Source organism: Bubalus kerabau, chromosome 3 (genome assembly GCF_029407905.1).
Source record: "Bubalus kerabau isolate K-KA32 ecotype Philippines breed swamp buffalo chromosome 3, PCC_UOA_SB_1v2, whole genome shotgun sequence".
NCBI lineage: Eukaryota > Metazoa > Chordata > Mammalia > Artiodactyla > Bovidae > Bubalus > Bubalus kerabau.
Window position 1 is genome coordinate 8874027 of NC_073626.1, and position 19513 is coordinate 8893539.

General features: G+C 44.3%; 1 protein-coding gene and 1 long non-coding RNA gene across 27 annotated transcripts in view; one reads left to right on the forward strand and one right to left on the reverse strand.

The window, feature by feature from the left end:
- Positions 1-19513, forward strand: part of PHACTR1 (phosphatase and actin regulator 1) — a 549201-nt gene that overhangs the window by 296080 nt on the left and 233608 nt on the right. For 2 of the 25 annotated variants that reach the window (XM_055570614.1, XM_055570629.1), the window contains exon 1: positions 16618-17035. The exons of 10 other annotated variants lie outside the window; for them this stretch is intronic. In XM_055570614.1, coding sequence (XP_055426589.1) covers positions 16783-17035 — 253 coding nt within the window. In that variant the 5' untranslated portion in view covers positions 16618-16782. 13 more of the 25 variants (XM_055570601.1, XM_055570610.1, XM_055570617.1 and 10 more) reach the window with 12 other exon arrangements.
- LOC129645432 (uncharacterized) lies at positions 9633-15379 on the reverse strand. 2 transcript variants are annotated; one of them, XR_008711319.1, is made up of 3 exons: positions 15247-15379; positions 11018-11178; positions 9633-10633 (listed from the first exon to the last, which is right to left on the reverse strand). It is a non-coding gene; the product is annotated as an uncharacterized LOC129645432 (long non-coding RNA). The 2 variants fall into 2 exon arrangements; XR_008711320.1 differs by lacking the exon at positions 15247-15379 and adding an exon at positions 14810-14927.

The following is a 19513-nucleotide window of genomic DNA, read 5'->3' on the forward strand; positions in this document are numbered from 1 at the left end:
TTCAATTATACAAGATTGATGTTGAACTAAAGATGTTTTCAGACAGACCCTGAGTGTACTATTCACAGACCTTTACTAAATGAACTAATCACATATTATTCAGAAGGAAAGAAATTGAACCAAGATAGAAAGAATGAAATTCAAGAAGCAGATGTGAAGTTGACAGTATGTTTGTAAAAGTGAAACAAAAACAAAAATGCTGGAATGTCTGAATGTGTTTTAAATAAGGGGGATTATAAACAAGGTAAAAGCAAGGCTTTAATAACATGGAAGATGGAGAGGGGTGATCAGAGTCAAGCCTTTGGATATTTTTTCAGTTTGTTGCTGTTATTTAGTTGCTAAGTTGTGTCCTATTCTTTTTGGACTGGAGCCCGCCAGGCTCCTCTGTCCAGGGGATTTCCCAGGCAAGAATATCGGAGTGGGTTGCCACTTCCGACTCCAGGAGATCTTCTAGGGATGGCAGTCGCATCTCCTGTGTCTCCTGCATTACAGGCAGATTCTTTACCTGCTGAGCCATCTGGATATATCAACCTGATAGATATATTGGCCTGATAGGTAAAACCAGAATATATTAAATATTTAATGGTTGCTATAAAGAAAATAGAAATAAAGCATACAACTTCCAAACCAAAGAAAGGGAGAAGAATAAAGAAAAATCTATCAATCAGAGACCAAGAAGTACAAAGACAAGTAGAAAGCCCAAATAATATGAATTTTAAAGAGAACACAGGTTACAGTTGTACAACCTCATAGGAAATAATTTCTTTAAAACTCCAAAAACAGAAAAAAAACATAAACAACTGATCAAAATGGACAAAAATATGAGCAAGCAATTTGCAGAAGAAGAAATCTGAATACATAGCAGGTAGTCAGGATATAGTGATTAAATCACAACCAGCATACTGAAAAACAAAAGATTGGTAATACCAAGTGACAATGATGTGGAAATGGAAGCTCTCATATACTGTTGGTGAGATGGTTATTGTTACAATCATCTTGAGAGTTACCTGTTAATATCTAGTTGAGCTAAGGATGTGCATATCCTATGACACAGCTATTCCAATTGTAGTTATATTTCCTAGAGAAACTTGCACAAGAGCACAAAAGAGAACTTTATCAGGATGCCCAATGGAGAATTGTTTGTAATTCAAACAATTGTTTGTAATTGTTGTAATTGCCAAAAGTTTAGATACCAGCTAAATAATCTTTCATGAGGGATTCATAAACTATAATCTTAACATTGGAATACCAGCAGGAAATATGAATGGACTAGATGTACATGAATCCACATGCAACAATCCTAAAACATAATGTTGAGTTAAATATAGAATATTACAAAATGCTTCTTAAAATGAGATAACCCCTTATGTACCCTGGAAACCCATAAATCAGTATTGCAAAATACTTGCAAATGTATGGTGAAAATATAAAAAATAGATGGGATACACAAACATCAATTTCAGGATAGTAGTTGCCTCTGGGAAAAAGGAGTGGGGAGGAAGATTGATGGTCTTTGCAATATCTCTAATTTTTATCCCTTTATAGTCTTTTTAAAGCACTAAGACACCTGGGATAGAGTGTTAACATTTTAAACCCTGAATGATGCACACTTGGACAGTATAGTATCCACTATCTTTTTCTGTACCTTTGAACTACATCACAAGTAAGAACTTACATTTATTGGATATTACAGTGAGAATTCAATCAGCAGTAGCTTCCGAGGAAGCACTGAGCGATGAGCAGGTAGTTCTGTCTGGCCGAGTGCTGAGCATTGTTAATGCTGTGATGCGGAGAATGAGAAAGAGGCTCCTTGGAGGGGGAGGGCAAGGTCCAGGAGCAGGAGGAGACAGCATGGAACTGTAGAAGCTGTGAGTGCCCTGGAGTAGCTGACCACGAAGTGGCAGGAGATACACAAGGCGACAGAAGATGTGCCTACAGATCAGACCTGTCTTAGCTGTCAGCTGAGATTTGATATCTTAGAAAGCTTAAATGTTCACTAAAAGCTCTTACTTCTATATCAAGAACATAATCGGTTCTTTATGTTTCTTTCCTCCTCAAGACACTCTTCTGGTTGTTGCAATTTAATGGCAACCCACCCCAGTGTTCTTGCCTGGAGAATCCCAGGGACGGCAGAGCCTGGTGGGCTGCCGTCTCTGGGGTCACACAGAGTCGGACATGACTGAGCGACTTAGCAGCAGCAGCAGCAACAGACTACAAGACGGAGAAGGCAATGGCACCCCACTCCAGTACTTTTGCCTGGAAAATCCCATGGACGGAGGAGCCTGGTGGGCTGCAGTCCATGGGGTCACTAAGAGTCGGACACAACTGAGTGATTTCACTTTCACTTTTTCACTTTCATGCATTGGAGAAGGAAATGGCAACCCACTCCAGTGTTCTTGCCTGGAGAATCCCAGGGGCAGGAGAACCTGGTGGGCTGACGTCTATGGGGTCACACAGAGTCGGACACGACTCAAGTGACTTAGCAGTAGCAGTAGCAGAGTACAAGAACCGCATTTTTCGATGACCTTAGCAATCATCTACTAGTCCAATCCTTTCGTTTTATCCACCAAAGAATGTATTGATCTCTTGGAGGACAAACCACTCTGAAAGTTTTCATCTTTGCAACCCAAGTTAACTCAGTTGGCTTTTTGGAAGAACTTATTCCTAGGGCAGATTTAGGGAAGAATCTGGGGAAAGGCTGTGTCCAGAGAAGTTGTTCATTGGTAGAAGATTTCATGAAAGTCATACTGTGATATATATAGATGTGTGCTGAATGCTGTTATTCAGTCACTAAGTCACGTCCGACTCTTTGTGACCCCACAGACTGCAGCACACCAGGCTTCCCAGTCCTTCACTATGTCCCAGAGTTTGCTCAGACTCATATCCATTGAGTTGGTGATGCTATCTAACCATCTCATCCTCTGTCACCCCCCCTTTCCTGCCCTCAGTCTTTCCCAACATCAGGGTGTTTTCCAATGAGTCAGCTCCTTGCATCAGGTGGCCAAAGTATTGGAGCTTCAACATCAGTCCTTCCAATGAATATTCAGGGTTGATTTCCTTTAGGATTGGCTGGTTTGATCTCCTTACAGTCTAAGGGACTCTCAAGAGTCTTCTCCAGCATCACAGTTCAAATGCATCAATTCTTCAGCCTTCAGCTTTCTTTATGGTCCAACTCTCACATCCATACATAACTACTGGAAAAACATAGCTTTGACGATACAGACGTTTGTCAGCAAAGTGATGTCTCTACTTTTTAATATACTGTCTAAGCTGCATGCTTAATAAATTATTTTGATGGGTTCTTAATTATGAAAATTAATAAAAAGTCTCTTTAATTCATTTGCTGAAGAATGAGGTGGGGTACATTTCATTCTACTCCCAACTTTGGGGATTTTTTTTTTTTATCATAGATGAGAGAATTAAGACAAAGAATGTAAGCCTTGGTCACTCTATGTAGAATATGAAGATCGTAGATCACACAGAGGATTCCAGTTCAGGTCACTGTGAGGAGCAGGGGACCTGGGAAGGAGCTGCAGTTTGCATGAGTTGGCAACAAGAATGGTTTGAGTTCAGGCTATTGAATTTCAGAATATGACTGTACACCCCAATGATTCATACCCCTTCCCCAGCACTACAGCTTACAATAGCTCAGATAAACTTCATCAGGTCTTTCTCAAGGATTATCTGTAATGTTCTGAAATACGATTTCTGCCATAAAAGGACAATCACTTCCTTTTCTTGATTCAGATTCTGTCTCTCAAGAAAAATTTGGCAGTCTAGTGAAATCCATTAAATAGGAAATCCTCACTTCCGGGAAGTGCACTCTTGTTTCTGGTCTTCTCTCAGACTTTGGTCTGAAATCTTTGTTTTCTAATCCTTAATGTCATGCCCGAGCCATATATAAATCAAAATGTCTGTGCAGAATTTCTCTAATTTATAAAACTACCATCACGGAAGAAGTGGTCCAGGGGACACCTGTTCAGTTGCTCAGTTGTGTCCAACTCCTTGCGACCCCATGGACTGCAGCACACCAGGCTTCCCTGTTCTTCATCATCTCTAGGAGCTTGGTCAAACTCACATCCATTGAGTCAGTGATGCCATCCAACCATCTCATCCTCTGTCATCCCCTTCTCTTGCCTTCAACCTTTCCCAGCATCAGGGTCTTTCCCAGGTGACCCTGACAGGTGATTAATGTGGAGAGTAGCATGAATCTTGGTTTGAGATGAAGATTTTATTGACTCATTCCTTCTTTGCCCCAACAGTTAGTGATCTCAGCAATCTGGGCTGTCTCTTCACATTATCAAATTTACGCTTGTATTTATAACTAACGTCCAAAACTATACATTTGTGGATAATGGACCCACTCCTTCCTGGGTTACCGATCTCTCTCCTCTTTGATACAATTTTGAGCTAAGGTCATTTTGGTGGACACAGCAGCACGCTGCTCATCTTTAGCAAACCAACACAGTGTCTCAGGTCAAGGAAAAATGCTCACTGCTTTAGTTAGCGATCCAGTTTCTGTCTTGGCTTAGCAGAATGCCCCCATTCACTACAAAGCATTCTATACATTTCTATTAACTTTCCTTGTTAGTTGCCAATATTTATTTGTAGGAAAAAAAAGCTCAGCTCTCTTTTGATTCCAATATTACTTGTGGAAATATCTGTATGTCTCCTTATTATCAAAACTTGAAGGGAAATTAGAGCAGAAAGTATTTCCTGTGAGCCTTGTGTGTTTCATGTTCATTCTTAAAAACACAGTGAGACAAATCACAAAGCCTATCTCTGATGGAAAGGATCCCTAAGACTGAAGCTATGTTGGGTATTGGTTCATCATGTGCAGCTGTCAAAAACTAAGTAAAAAAAGACTGAAACTAACCTTAGGGTTGCCAGTGCTTGCCTTGGGCGTTCACTCTAAATGAATGATGGGTAATAGTTCCCTAACTGTATGCAAAATGTTCTGAAGAACACGGGTTGACTTAATATGCACCATTTAAAACAAAATTATCAGATGCTAATATACAAATATGCTAGTGTGCTCTGTATGACAAGCTCAGGAATATATTAGCAGGAAAGCTGTATGATTGAAGTTTGCAATTCATATGCATTAGATACCTTTGAGCTTTTCTGAGAATTTTAGAACATCAAGCAGGCTATAGAGCAATGTCTTTACCATTCTCTTGCAAGCAAAGCAAGAGTGTTTTATTTTTAAGGTAAAGTTGAGGTCAGGATTTAGAAGAGCAGAAGGCTTCTTTGCCTTTAAGGAATTGACAGATTTGGGGGGTAGGGTGGACAAGTATGAGAAGACATGGTTATTTTCTTGTCTTCTTCTTTTTGAAAAATATTTATTTATTTGGCTGCACTGTGTAGTCCATGGAATTCTCTAGGCCATAATACTGGAGTGGGTAGCCTATCCCTTCTCCAGGGGATCTTCCCAACCCAGGGATCAAACTCAGGTCTCCCGTATTGTGGGCAGATTCTTTACCAGCTTGAGCCACAAGGGAAGCCCAAGAATACTGGAGTGGGTAGCCTATCCCTTTTCCAGGGGATCTTTCTGACCCAGGAATCAAACCAGGGTCTCCTGCAATGCAGGTGGATTCTTTACCAACTGAGCTATGAGGGAAGCCCATTTTTCTTTTTAAAAAGTATTTATTGATTTGGCTGTACCGGGTCATAGTTGCAGCATGGGGGATCTTTACTCTTTTAGTTGTGGCATGCGAACTCCAGTAGTAAAGAGTCCACCTGCCAATGCAAGAAATGCAGACAGGAGACATGGGTTCAATCCCTGGGGCGGGAAGATCCCCTGGAGAAGGGCATGGCAACCCACTCCAGTATTCTTGCCTGGAGAATTCCAATGGACAGAGAGCCTGGTGGGCTACAGTCCATGGGGTCACAGAGTCAGACATGACTGAGCGACTGGACACGGCACGCAGCATGTGAACTCTTAGCAGTGGCAGGTGGGATCCAGTTCCCTGACCAGGAATCAAACCCAGGCCTCCCTGCATAGGGAGTGCAGAGACTTAGCCACTGAACCTCCAGAAAAGTCCCTGTCATTGTTTTCTTGAAATCAGGGAAAACTAACTTGGGAGCTCCAGGGCTCCCTTGACGTATTGTCAATTTTGGAAAAGGAAGAGAAAGGGAGTGGGGGAAAAAAAAGGAATTCATGTACTTAAAATTTTTGCAAAATTCATTTTAAATAATTTCTATTCATTAGGTTTAGTAAAATATAAAAATATACTGACTTAATATTCATAGATTCTGAATATCTCCTTGATTTTTTTTTATCATAACTCACATGTTTGCTTAACACTAATCATTTTTGTCAAGGTATGTTTAATTCTGTTTTTTTCACCTGTGGAGTTTCAAAGGGAAAAAAAGGCATGATTTTTACATGGTCTTAAAAATAAATTACTTACAGATTGGAAAATGAAAGAATGTTCATTTCAGCAATTCTTTTTTAACCCATAAAATGGAAAGATAGATTTACTTCCTTTGTAAATCAGTAGATCCTAGTAAATGTTACAGGTTTGCCCTTCACCCTTTAAGCAGTCCTCCAGGAATTTCTTCCAAGGTTGGCTTGGAAAGATATTTTTACCTTCAATATAGCCTCTCTCCTGTGTGCAAATTTCTGGACAGTAGCATGAAATCGTGGTGCGTGACTGGGCTCTGAATGGGGCAGTCTGCCTTCATTTCAGGTCTGGACTCTTCCTGGTCCACATCCGACAGCTTTGGGCCACTTCTTTCTCTCTCTGCCTTCTTGTCAGGTGGTGGTCAGAACACCTCAACTTTTAGAATTATTGTCAGGACTCAATGCTAATTTTTTAGTTAAAAATACATATATATAATTTATGTGACCTATAATTTTCATAGATAATATTTAATATATTTGTGTGCTCAGTTGCTCAGTCGTGTCGAACTCTTGGCGACCCCATGGACTGTACAGCCTGCCAGGCTCCTCTGTCCATGGAGTTTTCCAGCCAAGAATACTGGAGTTTCTACAAATAAATGCATATTTATAAACATTTAATATACCCATCAGTAAAAAGCCCAGCAGAGTTTCTTAAACACACTGGAAGCTCACCAAGTGATATGTCCCTCTCTGCCTCCCTGCCTGCAATGGACTGTCTTCCCTGGCAAAATAATCATTGTGACACTGAGTGAATGGGTTTTAAAGCATATCTTTATCTATATATACTGTGCATCTATTCTATTCTTAAGTCCCAATGCTGTGCTCTGCTGAGCTTAGTCACTTAGTCATGTCCCACTGTTTGCAACCCTACGGACTGTAGCCCGCCAGGCTCCTCTGTCCGCAGGGATTCTCCAGGCAAGAATGCTGGCATGGGTTGCCATGCCCTCCTCCAGTAAGTTCCAATAGCACACTGTAATATGATCCTTTCTTTAGACTCTTCTTAGTTTTTTAATTTCCCCTTTCATTCCTGTAAATAAATTCCCTCTTACATGTAAGATGGCAACAAACTGTTGTTATTATACAATAATTTGTATGGATAAAATATGCATCACAAAAGAAAAAGCTCTATTGATATAAAATGTATAGAAATAAATAGAATTCCTCTTCAGCAGGCTTCTCTACTACTAAAAAAAAAAAAAAAAAAAACTGTTTTGGAACTCCTGAGATAACATGATCCTGGCGTACTGGGAAGATGAGTACAAACTGGCTTGTTAGAAGCAAAGATATCCCTTTGATCATTCACTTCACTAATCTTAGTGCGTATTGTAATGCTTCCCTCAGTGAATTAGGCCATCTTCTTTTCCGTGGGAGAAGTAATTTGCATGTCACACAGTTATACACCCGTGATACCCACTTACAAGCTCCCCATCGCTGGCTACTCACAGCTACCCCCGCACACTCAGTGATGTTTCATGTATCACTGAAGCTCTCCCACTTGGATAAAGGGCCAACCTGCATTTCTTGCCAGTGGTACGTTATCCTGTTACCTTGTTCCTGTACCTGCTCTGTAGAAACACAACTGTGACTCTGTCCTAAGGGCCAATTATCATTAAGCTGATCGTGAGCTTTTGTTAAACAGCCCGGAGGGGCTCACTACACTGTTAATACCATCCTGCCCTAAAAGGATAACAGTGAGTATCAGCTGCCGTCTGTTTTCAAGATTGAAAGGGCACGAATGTGCCAGTAGAAATGATAGATAAGATTCTGTGCATCCTATTTTTACCCCTGTTCTCTTTACCACCAGCAGCTAAGCTCTGCACGGCAGGCAAGGTTTCTGTGTCCTGTGCCCACAGTCTCATAACCTTTCTTGGTTGGATTTCATGATGCCATATGCTTCTGTCCTAAAATAGTATTGAGGGTCCTCTGAAGAAAAACTGCCTAGCAGTTCTCTGCATGTCAGTGGGATGGTTGGAGGAGAGGTGCGCTTGGCCATTAAACATACTTTGGATCTGATTTCTACTTGGCAGAATGCTAATTGCGTAACCCGGGGAATTTACTTAATTGTATTGTGCTTCTGTTTCCTGAAGCATAAAATGGAAATAATAGTTCCATCTTATGGAGTTGCTGTGATGATTAAATAAGGTGATCTATAATATACAAATGCATCCCCACACAGCTACACACACATTTGTCATTGATGTATTAGTCTTGATAGGCTAGATTAATCTTCAGTAAAAATAAAAAACAACCCCAAGATTTTGGTGGCTTAAACCAACACAAGTTCATTTCACAAACTACATGAGCCTGGTGTGTCAGCAGGTGGGTTTGGCTCACTCCAGAACCCAAAGGGAAGCAGCAGCCATCACCTTGAACTTCAGTTTATCACACATAGATCAGAGTTGGTCACCTGGTTCCACCCACCCTCAGGGGATCTAGACGTACAGACTGCAGCTCTACCACGTACCTGAAGATAGGAGATCAGAAATATTTGGAGAACAATATTAATGCCTACAATATCTGTTTTACAAAAATGAGACAGTATTATGTCAGTTCTCTGAATGTTAATTTTCTTATTCACAGTGCATCGTGGAAATCCTTCCAAGTCAACTTGTTTAAATATAACTCATTACTTCAGTGGCATTGTACTATATACCTACTATAATTTAGGCAGTCATTTCTTTATTGCTGGACTTTATTTCATTGAAATATAAACACACCCATGTTATATTTATAATGTCTTTATTCTCTAGGGCTTTTATTACTATAAAATAAATATCCAGAAATATCTAAATCTGCCAGGATTCACCTGGTTCAGAAAGGAAATCATAAGGATATGTGTGAAGTGAAAGTGAAGTCGCTCAGTCGTGTCTGACTCTTTGCGACCCCATGGACTGTAGCCTACCAGGCTCCTCCGTCCATGGGACTTTCCAAGCAAGAATACTGGAGTGGGTTGCCATTTCCTTCTCCAAAGGATACGTGTATAAGGCTATAAACCTCAATTTAAATGGGATTTGTCATTTGAGGCAAAATGTAAAGAAACTAAACAGTTTGGAACAACAGACCTCTCATTTACTAATCTTTAATGACCCACAACCTCTACCAAATCTATCCTCTCTTTTACCATGGATATAAGCAGGAATATTCAATCCCAAATTTTGAAATTTATACCAAGAGCCTTCCTTGACCATTGGCAATAGAGATTTTAAAGATGCTTGACATAGACAAGACTTTGCAGAAAACTTCCTGCAGTCTTTAATCACAGTCACAAAAATTATATTCACGGGCCACAAAGCATGGCCTGTTATGGAGAAGATTCTGTTATTTGGGCAAAAGAACTGGAGCACTCCAGTCCTCTTCCCATTCATGGTAACGCAGGAAAAGAAACATTCCAGAACAAAAGTGCTATCAAGAAACTATAGGAGTTTGCTCAGATGGTTTCCCTCAGTCACCTCTTTCTCTACCTGTTTTGTGTAACTGCTTCCAATCACCCCTTCCCATCACATTGTTATCTGCCAAGTGTTTTTACAATTTGCACAGAACAAACCCTTAGTAAGCATAACCTAAAAGTAAAATTGCTTTCTAGTCAAAGTTTTAGGAGGAAGAAAAAAGCAAATTCTTAGCTAAAATTAAAACAAAAAACACACCAAAAAGTGCTCACATCATTCAGATGTCTCAACTATATTTTTAAGAACGTTAGTTCTAAAAACAGCTGTGAAATTGTTTCTTCAAACCTACTGTCCAATGACCACTCCCTGGCTCTTCTACCAAAAACCTGTCAGGTTGGATTAAGAAATAATAAGATAAAAGCTTGGGGCAAAATAACTTTTGCTATGGGTTCTAAAACACATTTTGAAGGAAAACATGTGGTAGAAAGCCTTTCTACGAGGAGAATCAAGGCTTGCCAATTGTACAGCTGGTTTCTAACCTTTATCTGCAGGAATGACATTCAAAATATTTAATAACTAGAGTTGCAAGAGTCAGAAAGGCCTATTAGAACAGATGCCAGCCATAAACAATCCATACAGCTGTGCCAGCGCACAAGAGCTGCATGTGAGCTCTGCTGATACATGACTGAATTGCCTAAAGAATTTCCACAGCCTCCCACAGCAAGCTCTGATCACGTCTTCTTGCTCAGAATATAAATGCTTCATGCTAAATATAAGAAAGCCTGGAAGCTGTATCCCTCTCTGAAATGACACATTCCATTTCATGCTTCCATTCCAGCATCTGCCAAAATGAAAACAAAACACATGAGCAAAAACAACACACACGCAAACACGGAAGTAGTGCCGCACAATTCTGGGTTGGTGAACCATTTGGAAGTAATTTCTAATGCTGTTCTTAAATGTGTACTTTGTAGATTAGCCTACAATTCTGACTTTAACATAGTACACATTTAGATCAAACTTAGAAAAAATAGATGCTGTTCTGTGAGAAAAATAATAGAGGCTCTTCTTACATGTGAGTGAACAATTAGGGAGTGCATTAGATTTCTAGGGCCGCTGTAATAAATTGTCAGAAAGTTAGTTGCATACAACAGACATTTGTCCTGTTGTTGTTTGGGAAAAGAGTTCTGTCTCTCCTCTGTGTGTCTTTTATAAGGACACTTACCATTGGACTTAGGATTCACCCAGGTAATTCAAAAAGATATCCTTAGCCTGAGATCCTTAACTTAATGACATCTGCAAAGAACCTTTTTTCCAAATAACATCAATTCACAGGTTCCAGGAACTTGACATGGACATATCTTCTGGGGGCCACCATTCAACCCACTATAGGGACGATAGGAACAAGAAAGGAAGAAAATTTAACAAATAGGTTGAGTTTAAATCAAAGAAAAAAAATTGAGGAAGAAAAAAATTTTAATCTTTTCTTACATCAAATATGTGTAGTACTGAAAGAGTCGGACATGACTGATCTGATCTGATCTGATTTTTCTAAGTACACCTCTCTCTGAATGATTCTGCTGCTTTGCCTTGTATCAACGTTACTGTTTTGTATTTTGATTCTCTTTTTTATAAGAGTTAAAGCACTATATGAGCATTTCCAAATTTCTACCCTTAACTTTGATTCAGACTTCCTTTGAGCCTAAGAGCTGTTAAGTGTTCAAAGTAGGATGGAGCACAGACAAGCAGAAAGCGGAACAAAATCTCAGCTCCAAGTGACGCCATGGAATTTCAATGTCTGCAGTTGCGTCATATCATCATTCTGGTGATGTCTCCTGGAAAGCTCAGTCCTCAGGCCCTGCCTTGCTGGGTGTAACTCTCCCACCAGCCTGATGACCATCCCCATGCTGACCGTGAACTCCTTCTAGCCTATGAGCTTGTTTTCTCCTCACTGCCACAACCTCTCCCACCCCCTCTCTGCCCCCAGTGGCTGCAGATCAACTTTCCCAGGGAAATTCTCTCTCGTCAGGCCCATCTCTGCCACGTTCATCACTGCAGAACTACCTTTACACACGGCTCCCACTCAGATAGCAAATGCATATTTCTCTATGGCTACTCCGAATTACAAGTTTACACAGGTGTTTTCAGCTGCCTGTGTTTTGAGAGCATCCTCTCTTCTCTTAGGGCTTCCCAGGTGGCTCAGACAGTAAAGAATCTGCCTGCAATGCAGGAGATCCAGGTTCGATCCCTGGTGTCAGGAAGATCCCTGGAGAAGGGAATGGCAATGCACTCCAGTATTCTTCCCTGGAGAATCCCATGGACAGAGGAGCCTTGTGGGCTACAGTCCATGGGATCGCATAGAGTCGGACAGGACTGAGCGACTGACACTTTCACTTTTCTTTCTCTTCTAAGCCCTGCAAGGTCAAGGGTCCTGTCTGGTGCTCTCTTCAAAACCAAAGTGTGTTCTCTACTGGTAGGCAGTTAATACTCTTCCCAGGCTGCTGCTCCTCAAACATTAAAGTGCCCCCAAATCACCTGGCAGTCCTGTTCAAATGCAGATTCTGGGGTACAGCATGACAGGCTGCATTTCTTCTTTCCCATTTAGATCATCTAGGTGAACATCTCACTCAAGCTGCACTGGATCTGTGTTGAGATACCCTGATGTAAGTGATAGAAATGCTCAGGACTATCTTTCCCTTCAGTGGTTCTTTCCTTCCTCTTAAAAGTGGGTAAGAAAATAAAGTCCCACAATACTATCTATTTTTCCAAGAATGCTGTAGCATGATCATTTTCTCTCATTGACAATGCAGGGAGATGATTATCAAAGGCAGCAACAGAGCTGAGCCATAATTACAAGGATCATAATGAAACACAGGTTCATCTTATGGGATGAGGCAAACACAGACTCTGTATAAGACGTGTCCTGGCATCGAGAGCTGTAGGGATATTAGAGTAATGGGTGTCAGAAGGCGGCTTCATGGATGTGGCAATCAGGGCACAGAGCAGGATCTAGAAAAGTGCCAGATGGGTGTGCACACCTGTTCTGCTGTCTGCCAGGGGCCAGAGGAAAGGGGGTGCCAGCAGACATCACACTCAGCATCTTCTTCCAGCCAGCACCGAGGTGTATTCCATCCTAGTCCCCTCTCTACCCACCTTCTAACAATAAATGACTGTGCGTCTCAGCTTCCATATTCAGCCTGAGACACAAATATTCATATATCTTCTAAGAGGAGTGCGTGCTCAGTCTCTTCAGTCCTGTCCAACTCTTTGCGACCCCATGGACTGTATGTAGCTCACCAGGCTCCTCTGTCCATGGGATTCTCTGCAGGAATACTCGAGTGGGTTGCCATGCCCTCCTCCAGGGGATCTTCCCTACCCAGGAATCGAACCCGCGTTTCCTTCATCGCCCCTGCATTACAGGCGGATTCTTCACCCACTGAGCCATCGGGGAACTGCTGAGAAGAGTAAGGTCTGGTGGAACTTTCAGCACAGATGAAAGTGCTCTACCACTGTTCATACAGTAGCCACCGTGCGCACGTGACTGTCGGGCACTTGAAGTGTGGCTAGTGCAACCGAGGCACCAAAATTAATCTCATTTCATTTATTTACGTGTAAATAGCCATGTGCAGCTAGTTGATACCATTATTGGCCAGCACAGTTAGAAGCTCAAACTCAGGGTAGACTGTTTAGGAAAAGGAACCACTGAACAAGGGAATAGCTGTCTGAGGTTCCCCTTAGGCCTCTACACACTAAACCTGAATAAACAGCCCCCACAGCTGCAGGGCATCACCCTGAGACTAAGCTGGCGGTCATGTCGGTATTCTCTCTACTACAATGTATTGATAACTTGGTCAATTAAGACAGAGACACTTGAGCTCTTGGGTCTGGTTTCATATTCAGTGGGCAAATAAAAGTTTGCTGTGGGCTTCACTGTTTTAATAAGACCATGTAGAGTTTGTGCAGTTCTGTTATTCTGATCTGTGGGCAGAGAGTAAGGTGGAAAAGGCTTGCAATTTTTAAAATTTATTTTTTTAAAAAGCTGTGTTTTTTGCTCAGAAGATACTTAGAGAGGTGACACAGTTTGGGAGAGGGATCTAGTATTTGAAAAAGGGAATAACAAATATTGACCCATAACACAATGCAATAAATTCCTTCATACACTCCTCCAGCAGAGCAAATGGCTCCTTGGCCACCTCTGTGCATATTTAGTCACGTCAGTCGTGTCCGACTCTTTGCAGCCTCATGTACTGTAGCCCAGGCTCCTCTGTCTGTGGGATTCTCCAGGCAAGAATACTGGAGGGGATTGCCATGCTCTCCTCCAGGGGATCTTCCCAACCCAGGGATAAAACCCATGTCTCTTATGTCTCCTGCATTGGCAGGTGGGTTTTTTGTTCTTGTTTTTTGCCACTAGTGCCACCTGGGAAGGGCTTCCCTTGGAGCTCAGTTGGTAAAGAATCTGCCTGCAGTGCAGGAGACCTGGGTTCAATCCTTGGGTTGGGAAGATCCCCTGGAGAAGAAAATGGCAACCCACTCCAGTGTCTTTGCCTGGAAAATCCCATGGACAGAGGAGCCTGGTAGGCTACAGTCCATGGAGTTGCAAAGAGTCAGGCATGACTGAGCGACTAACACTTTCAGCCTTCAGTCTTTGAGCCACCTGAAAAGCCTTTGGCCACCTCGGAGAAGGCAATGGCACCCCACTCCAGTACTCTTGCCTGGAAAATCCCATGGACGGAGGAGCCTGGTAGGCTGCAATTCATGAAGTCGCTAAAAGTTGGACACAACTGAGTGACTTCACTTTGACTTTTCACTTTCATGCATTGGAGAAGGAAATGGCAACCCACTCCAGTATTCTTCCCTGGAGAATCCCAGGGACGGCAGGGCCTGTTGGGCTGCCGTCTATGGGGTCGCACAGAGTCGGACACGACTGAAGTGACTTAGCAGCAGCAGCAAGATAAGGCTATTAGTCAGCCAGGGACCACGTGATGTGAATATGACAGGAAAAGAAACTAGGATTTACCTGTAGCTGACTTGACTGGTAATCCAGGTGAGAAGGGAGGGGTCCCTGAAAGCCTCAGTGGGCACTAGGGAAGCCTGGGTTGTGATATAATTAAAGAGAACAGAACTCCAACTGAGGATTCCCTGAGATCTCCTTCTAGAGCAGACCATGGCAGCTGGACACCTGGTGTTCCTAAGTACAGAATGCAAATGAGGCTCGGAATATGCTGACTCGGACAGAACGCTTTGCATGTGAGAAGTAGTATAAATGAGTGGGAGAGCTGGTGTGATCAGAAGCATATTTATAACACAATAATTTAATATCCCCAGTGGGTGGTGGACCCTATTCCCCATGAGGTGAGCTGTATGTGTCGAGAATTTGCCCAGTGACCTGTCTTTTGCGGTGGTGTAAGACAACAGGGCAGGACTTCCCCAGTGGCCCAGTGGTAAAGAACCCACCTGCAGTTCAGGAGCCACAGGAAGCACATGGGTTTGATTCCTGCCTGGGTTGGGGAAGATCCCTTGGAGGAGGGCATGGCAGCCCACTCCAGTATTCTTGCCGGGAGAATCCCATGGACAGAGGAGCCTGGTGAGTTACAGTCCATAGGGTCGCCAAGAGTCGGACACGACCGAAGTGACTGAGCATGCACGCAAGACACAGGGTATTATGAAATTCGCTTTGGAGAAGTTCTTGGAAACAATGGGTGGTGGTAACGAATCCTTTAGCTGATACTGTTTTCACTGGCCAGAAAAGAGGACAAGGGCTCACAGGGAATGGGGCGTGGAGGGAAAAACAAGCTTGGAGTCAGACACACCTGGCTGTAAAAACATTTGCCCACTTAGGCTTTGTATCGAGATCACCTGGGAGCTTGTTAAAAGTTCAGATTCCCGGTCCTTTCACTGAGCTACTAAACCAGGATCTCTCCGCTGGGGGTCAAAAGGCTCTTTTTAAAATAAACACACAAGGTGACTGTGCTGTGAGGCTTCTCTTAGCGTTAGCTCTGTAAAAGGTGAGGTAGGATTCATGATACCTGGAGTCAGGATTATGGTATCCATATAATGTCATTTAAAAAACAGCAACAACAAACAGGTAGATCAAACAAAGGCTGGATAAACTTGTAGCTGTTACTATTCTTGAGCCATGGATTTGCCTTCTTGAAGATACTGTTCTTTTCTTTAGAGATCTCAAGTTGATGTCATTTGCCTTGCTGAGCCTTATTAACTGTGTTAACTCAGCTGGAGAATCTTCACCCAAATTAGCCCTTGTCCCCAAAGTTGCAAGTTGTTGTTTCTGAGGATTGATAAAAGCAACCTTTCCTGTTCCTTTTCGCTCTTTAAGTTTTGATGACATGGGTGTAAGGCCTTCTTCAGGTCGGGGAATTTCTATCGAACGAGGAAACATCAATTCGTTGTAACAGGTTGTCGACTCCAGTGAAAAGTCAAGGGCTTGGTGGGGGCGGATCCGCCCGAGAATGGTAACGTGTTCTGGCCCCAGAGAGGTGCGTGCACCTCGAGGGCTCCCAACACAGCGGTCTTCGGTGTGGCCCATCTTGCTTTCAATAGGCAGCAAGAGGCTGGAGGAAACGGGGGGCGGGGGAGGTTGGCGTTCTGCCCTGCAGTTCGAGAGAGTGAAGGTAGCTGCAAAACCCGGCAGGCTCCAGAGGCTGGTGCTGAGACGCGCGGAGGGGTGGGGCTGCCCGGCGAGGATGAGCGCGTGAGGCCCCGAGGGAGGCGGGGGCGCAGCATCCCAGGTGGGACGGGGGAGTGCTTTCCGGAAACCCTCCTTCGGCCTCGGGATCCCGATTGGCTCGGGCGGGGAGGTCGGCAAGGTCAAGACCCCCTCGGCGCCTTCTTCTGATCCGCCCTGCCGCGGTTGAGCGGCTGTCGAGACGCGGGTTGCGGGGCGTGGCGGGGGCATGCTGGCCAGGCGGCGGGGCGCGAAGGGCAGCGCGCGGGGGCCGGAGCGGCGCCCGGCCCGGGGCGCCCGGGGACCGGATGGCGGAGCCCACGCGCGCCGCGGAGCCGGGGAGGTTTGCGCTCCGCTCGCCGCGCTGCAGGGAGGGCGCGGTGCCAGGCGCGAACGCCCAGAGACCCAAAAGGAAAGCTTTTTATTTGCTGAGGATGAAGCCCCTGAAGGAGCCCGCCCCCAACAACAACAACAACGTGTCCTTTGTGATCCATTGTCAACTGGGCAAGGAGATCAAACACATTTGCAGCAACTGCAGTCGTGGGGAGGACGCCCGGGACGGTGAGTGTCGGGGCGCGTCGGGGCGGCGGCGAACGCGGGAGGAGAGGAGACGGCCCTGCCGGTCCCAGTTTGGGGGCGCCGCGGGCGGCTCTACCCGGAGAACTGCGGGGACATCCGCCTTCTAACCGGGCGTGACGCCCGCCCAGCCGGCACTTTGCGGAGCGCTGCCCAGAGCCAAATCCGGACCGCATCCGTGCTTAGACCATTGATGGAAACGCTCCCCCCAAACAAGGGGTTTGAAACCGTTAAAGGGGCAACTCTGGGGGAAGGTGGGGCTTTAGGGGGTTCATCAGGGGCAACATTATTAGCTTTCAAGAGACGATTCCACCTGCTCTCCCTGCTTTCTGGGCTTCTTAGGGTTCTCTCACCCTTGCGTGATGATAGGATGTGAGCTCTGCTGGGCAGCGTTACAGATGTGGGCGTCGGGTGGGTTGACTCTGGAGAGGTGCTTTGGCCTCGGCCCCAGCGCCCTGCGCCCTGGAGACTTGTGGAGTTGTGGAATGATGTCCGTTCGGAGTAAAACATGGCCGTGGTTTTTGGAGTGCCGCTGGTGGTCCCTCCTGGAATGATGCCTAGTGGCCAAATGTGGGAGGTGGGGAAGAGACGGCAGCGGCTTCCTCCAGGTGAGCCTGTTCGAGCTAAAGAGCGGCCCCCAAACCGATCCGAGCGGGGCGGTGAAAGGGTACCGGGCCTCAGCGACTCTGGGCAGAAGGAGCCAAGCAGGAGGGACAGCCCTGCACGGGCAGAAAGCTCTGCAGTTGTGGGCGCGCCTGTGTAACGGTCCAGCATCTCCCAGGCAGTTGGAAGCAGCTCACAGAGCTGACTCCAGAGGGTCTGGAAAAAGTTTCAGGCAGCGGGGTTTTGCAGGGAAAACATTAGCTATTGGCCAGGCTGAAGCTCATCGCCTGGTGCTGCACACACCTGCTTGGGCAGGCAGATTTCTGCTACCAACCCCAAGCGGGGTTCGCTTGTTCCCTTTGTAAGAACACTCATTACTTAGGGCCTTCTCTGGTTTCTTGCTGGCCTCTGAAGTGCAGCGTAATGAAGTGACTGGCTTGGCTAACGTCTTTTCAAAATTACGAGTCCTGCTAACATAATTATACTTTTCTTTGATGAAACTGCAAGAGAGGCTGTGCCGGATGGCAGTAGGCATCCAGGAGGAAAACCATGCTGGAGAAAGGCGGGCACACAGCACAGGAGGCAGCACTCCTGGTAGGTCTGCGGGAGGATATCCACACACTGACATGTGTTTGGTCCTTTGGTTACTCTATAAGCTGATGACACCTATGGGATATATAAATGGATTAGTGAGATGATCTAAAGCCGGTCTTTTACTGTCTACTATAATAGAGCATGAGATGCAGGCTAAAATATTTATTAAATGAGTCATTCTGTTGACGGAATTGCTTCCCAAATGGGCTACTTCCACAACCTTGGGGAATTGATTTCAATTGGGATCTCTGAATGTTACTGCAGTAAGGAAAGGTCTGTACCCACACTCAAGGATATGGGTTCATGTGTGTAATTATGAACACGATGCTTCTGCTTACAATATGCGTCATCTCCACAACCTCAAATGCTCCAGAATGTGTTACGGAGCTGTCTTTGTGGATGTTCACACGTCACCTGATGGGACTAAAGCCTTTCATTTTGAAGGATTCTTGTGCAGGGGGAGCCTCATGTGTGGGTGCTTAATTTCTGCCAAGTTCTCCCCCGGCTAATCCTGCCTTCCAGTGTGTGTGGTGTGCTTCTTTAGTCACTGAGAAAATGAGGTCAGGAGCCTCACCCTTCTCCTTTAAGTGCCAGAACCCAAAGCAGCGCTGCCCACCGTGAAGGAAAGAAGTTCAGATACATTTCACTTTCTGCTGAGACTGACCTTGAATCATCCGTCGTCATGAGTGGAGGTTCTGCGAGTGAAGTTCTCCAGCAGCTGTTTCTCAGTTTGAGTCATCTATTTGTGTATGCCAGGAAGAGCCAGCTATTTTAACGGAAGTGTGTAGTAAAGACTGTAGTGAGGCCAGCAGATTTGGTAGGACTTGACAGAGGAGGACATTTCTTATGGTGGAGTGTGCCTGTGTTGTGGCCAGCACTCTATATGTGTTTGGTTTCTCCTCCAGCGCCACGGAGGTCATTTAGTAGCCACCAAGGAAAGTTCTGGTCCAAGTGGAAAGTCCTTACCTGAAATTTTACACAGGGAGAATTTTATAGAGATATTGCCTACTGAGGCTCAATCTTAACTTCCTCATATATAAGATATATTTAAACATTTTTATAACTCAGTCTAAAGACAATCTATAAAACTATTTGGCTGATAGAGAATAAACTTTAAAAGAAAAAAAGATCCCTGGCTCAGTGAACATATATAAAAAGTGAAATTGCATTTCAGCACTTGCCCTTTTACTTAAAAGAGTTTGTCTTTTTTTTTTTTTTTTAAGCTCCTGGTATCCACTGACTAGAACTAAAGATGTTTGGCTGACT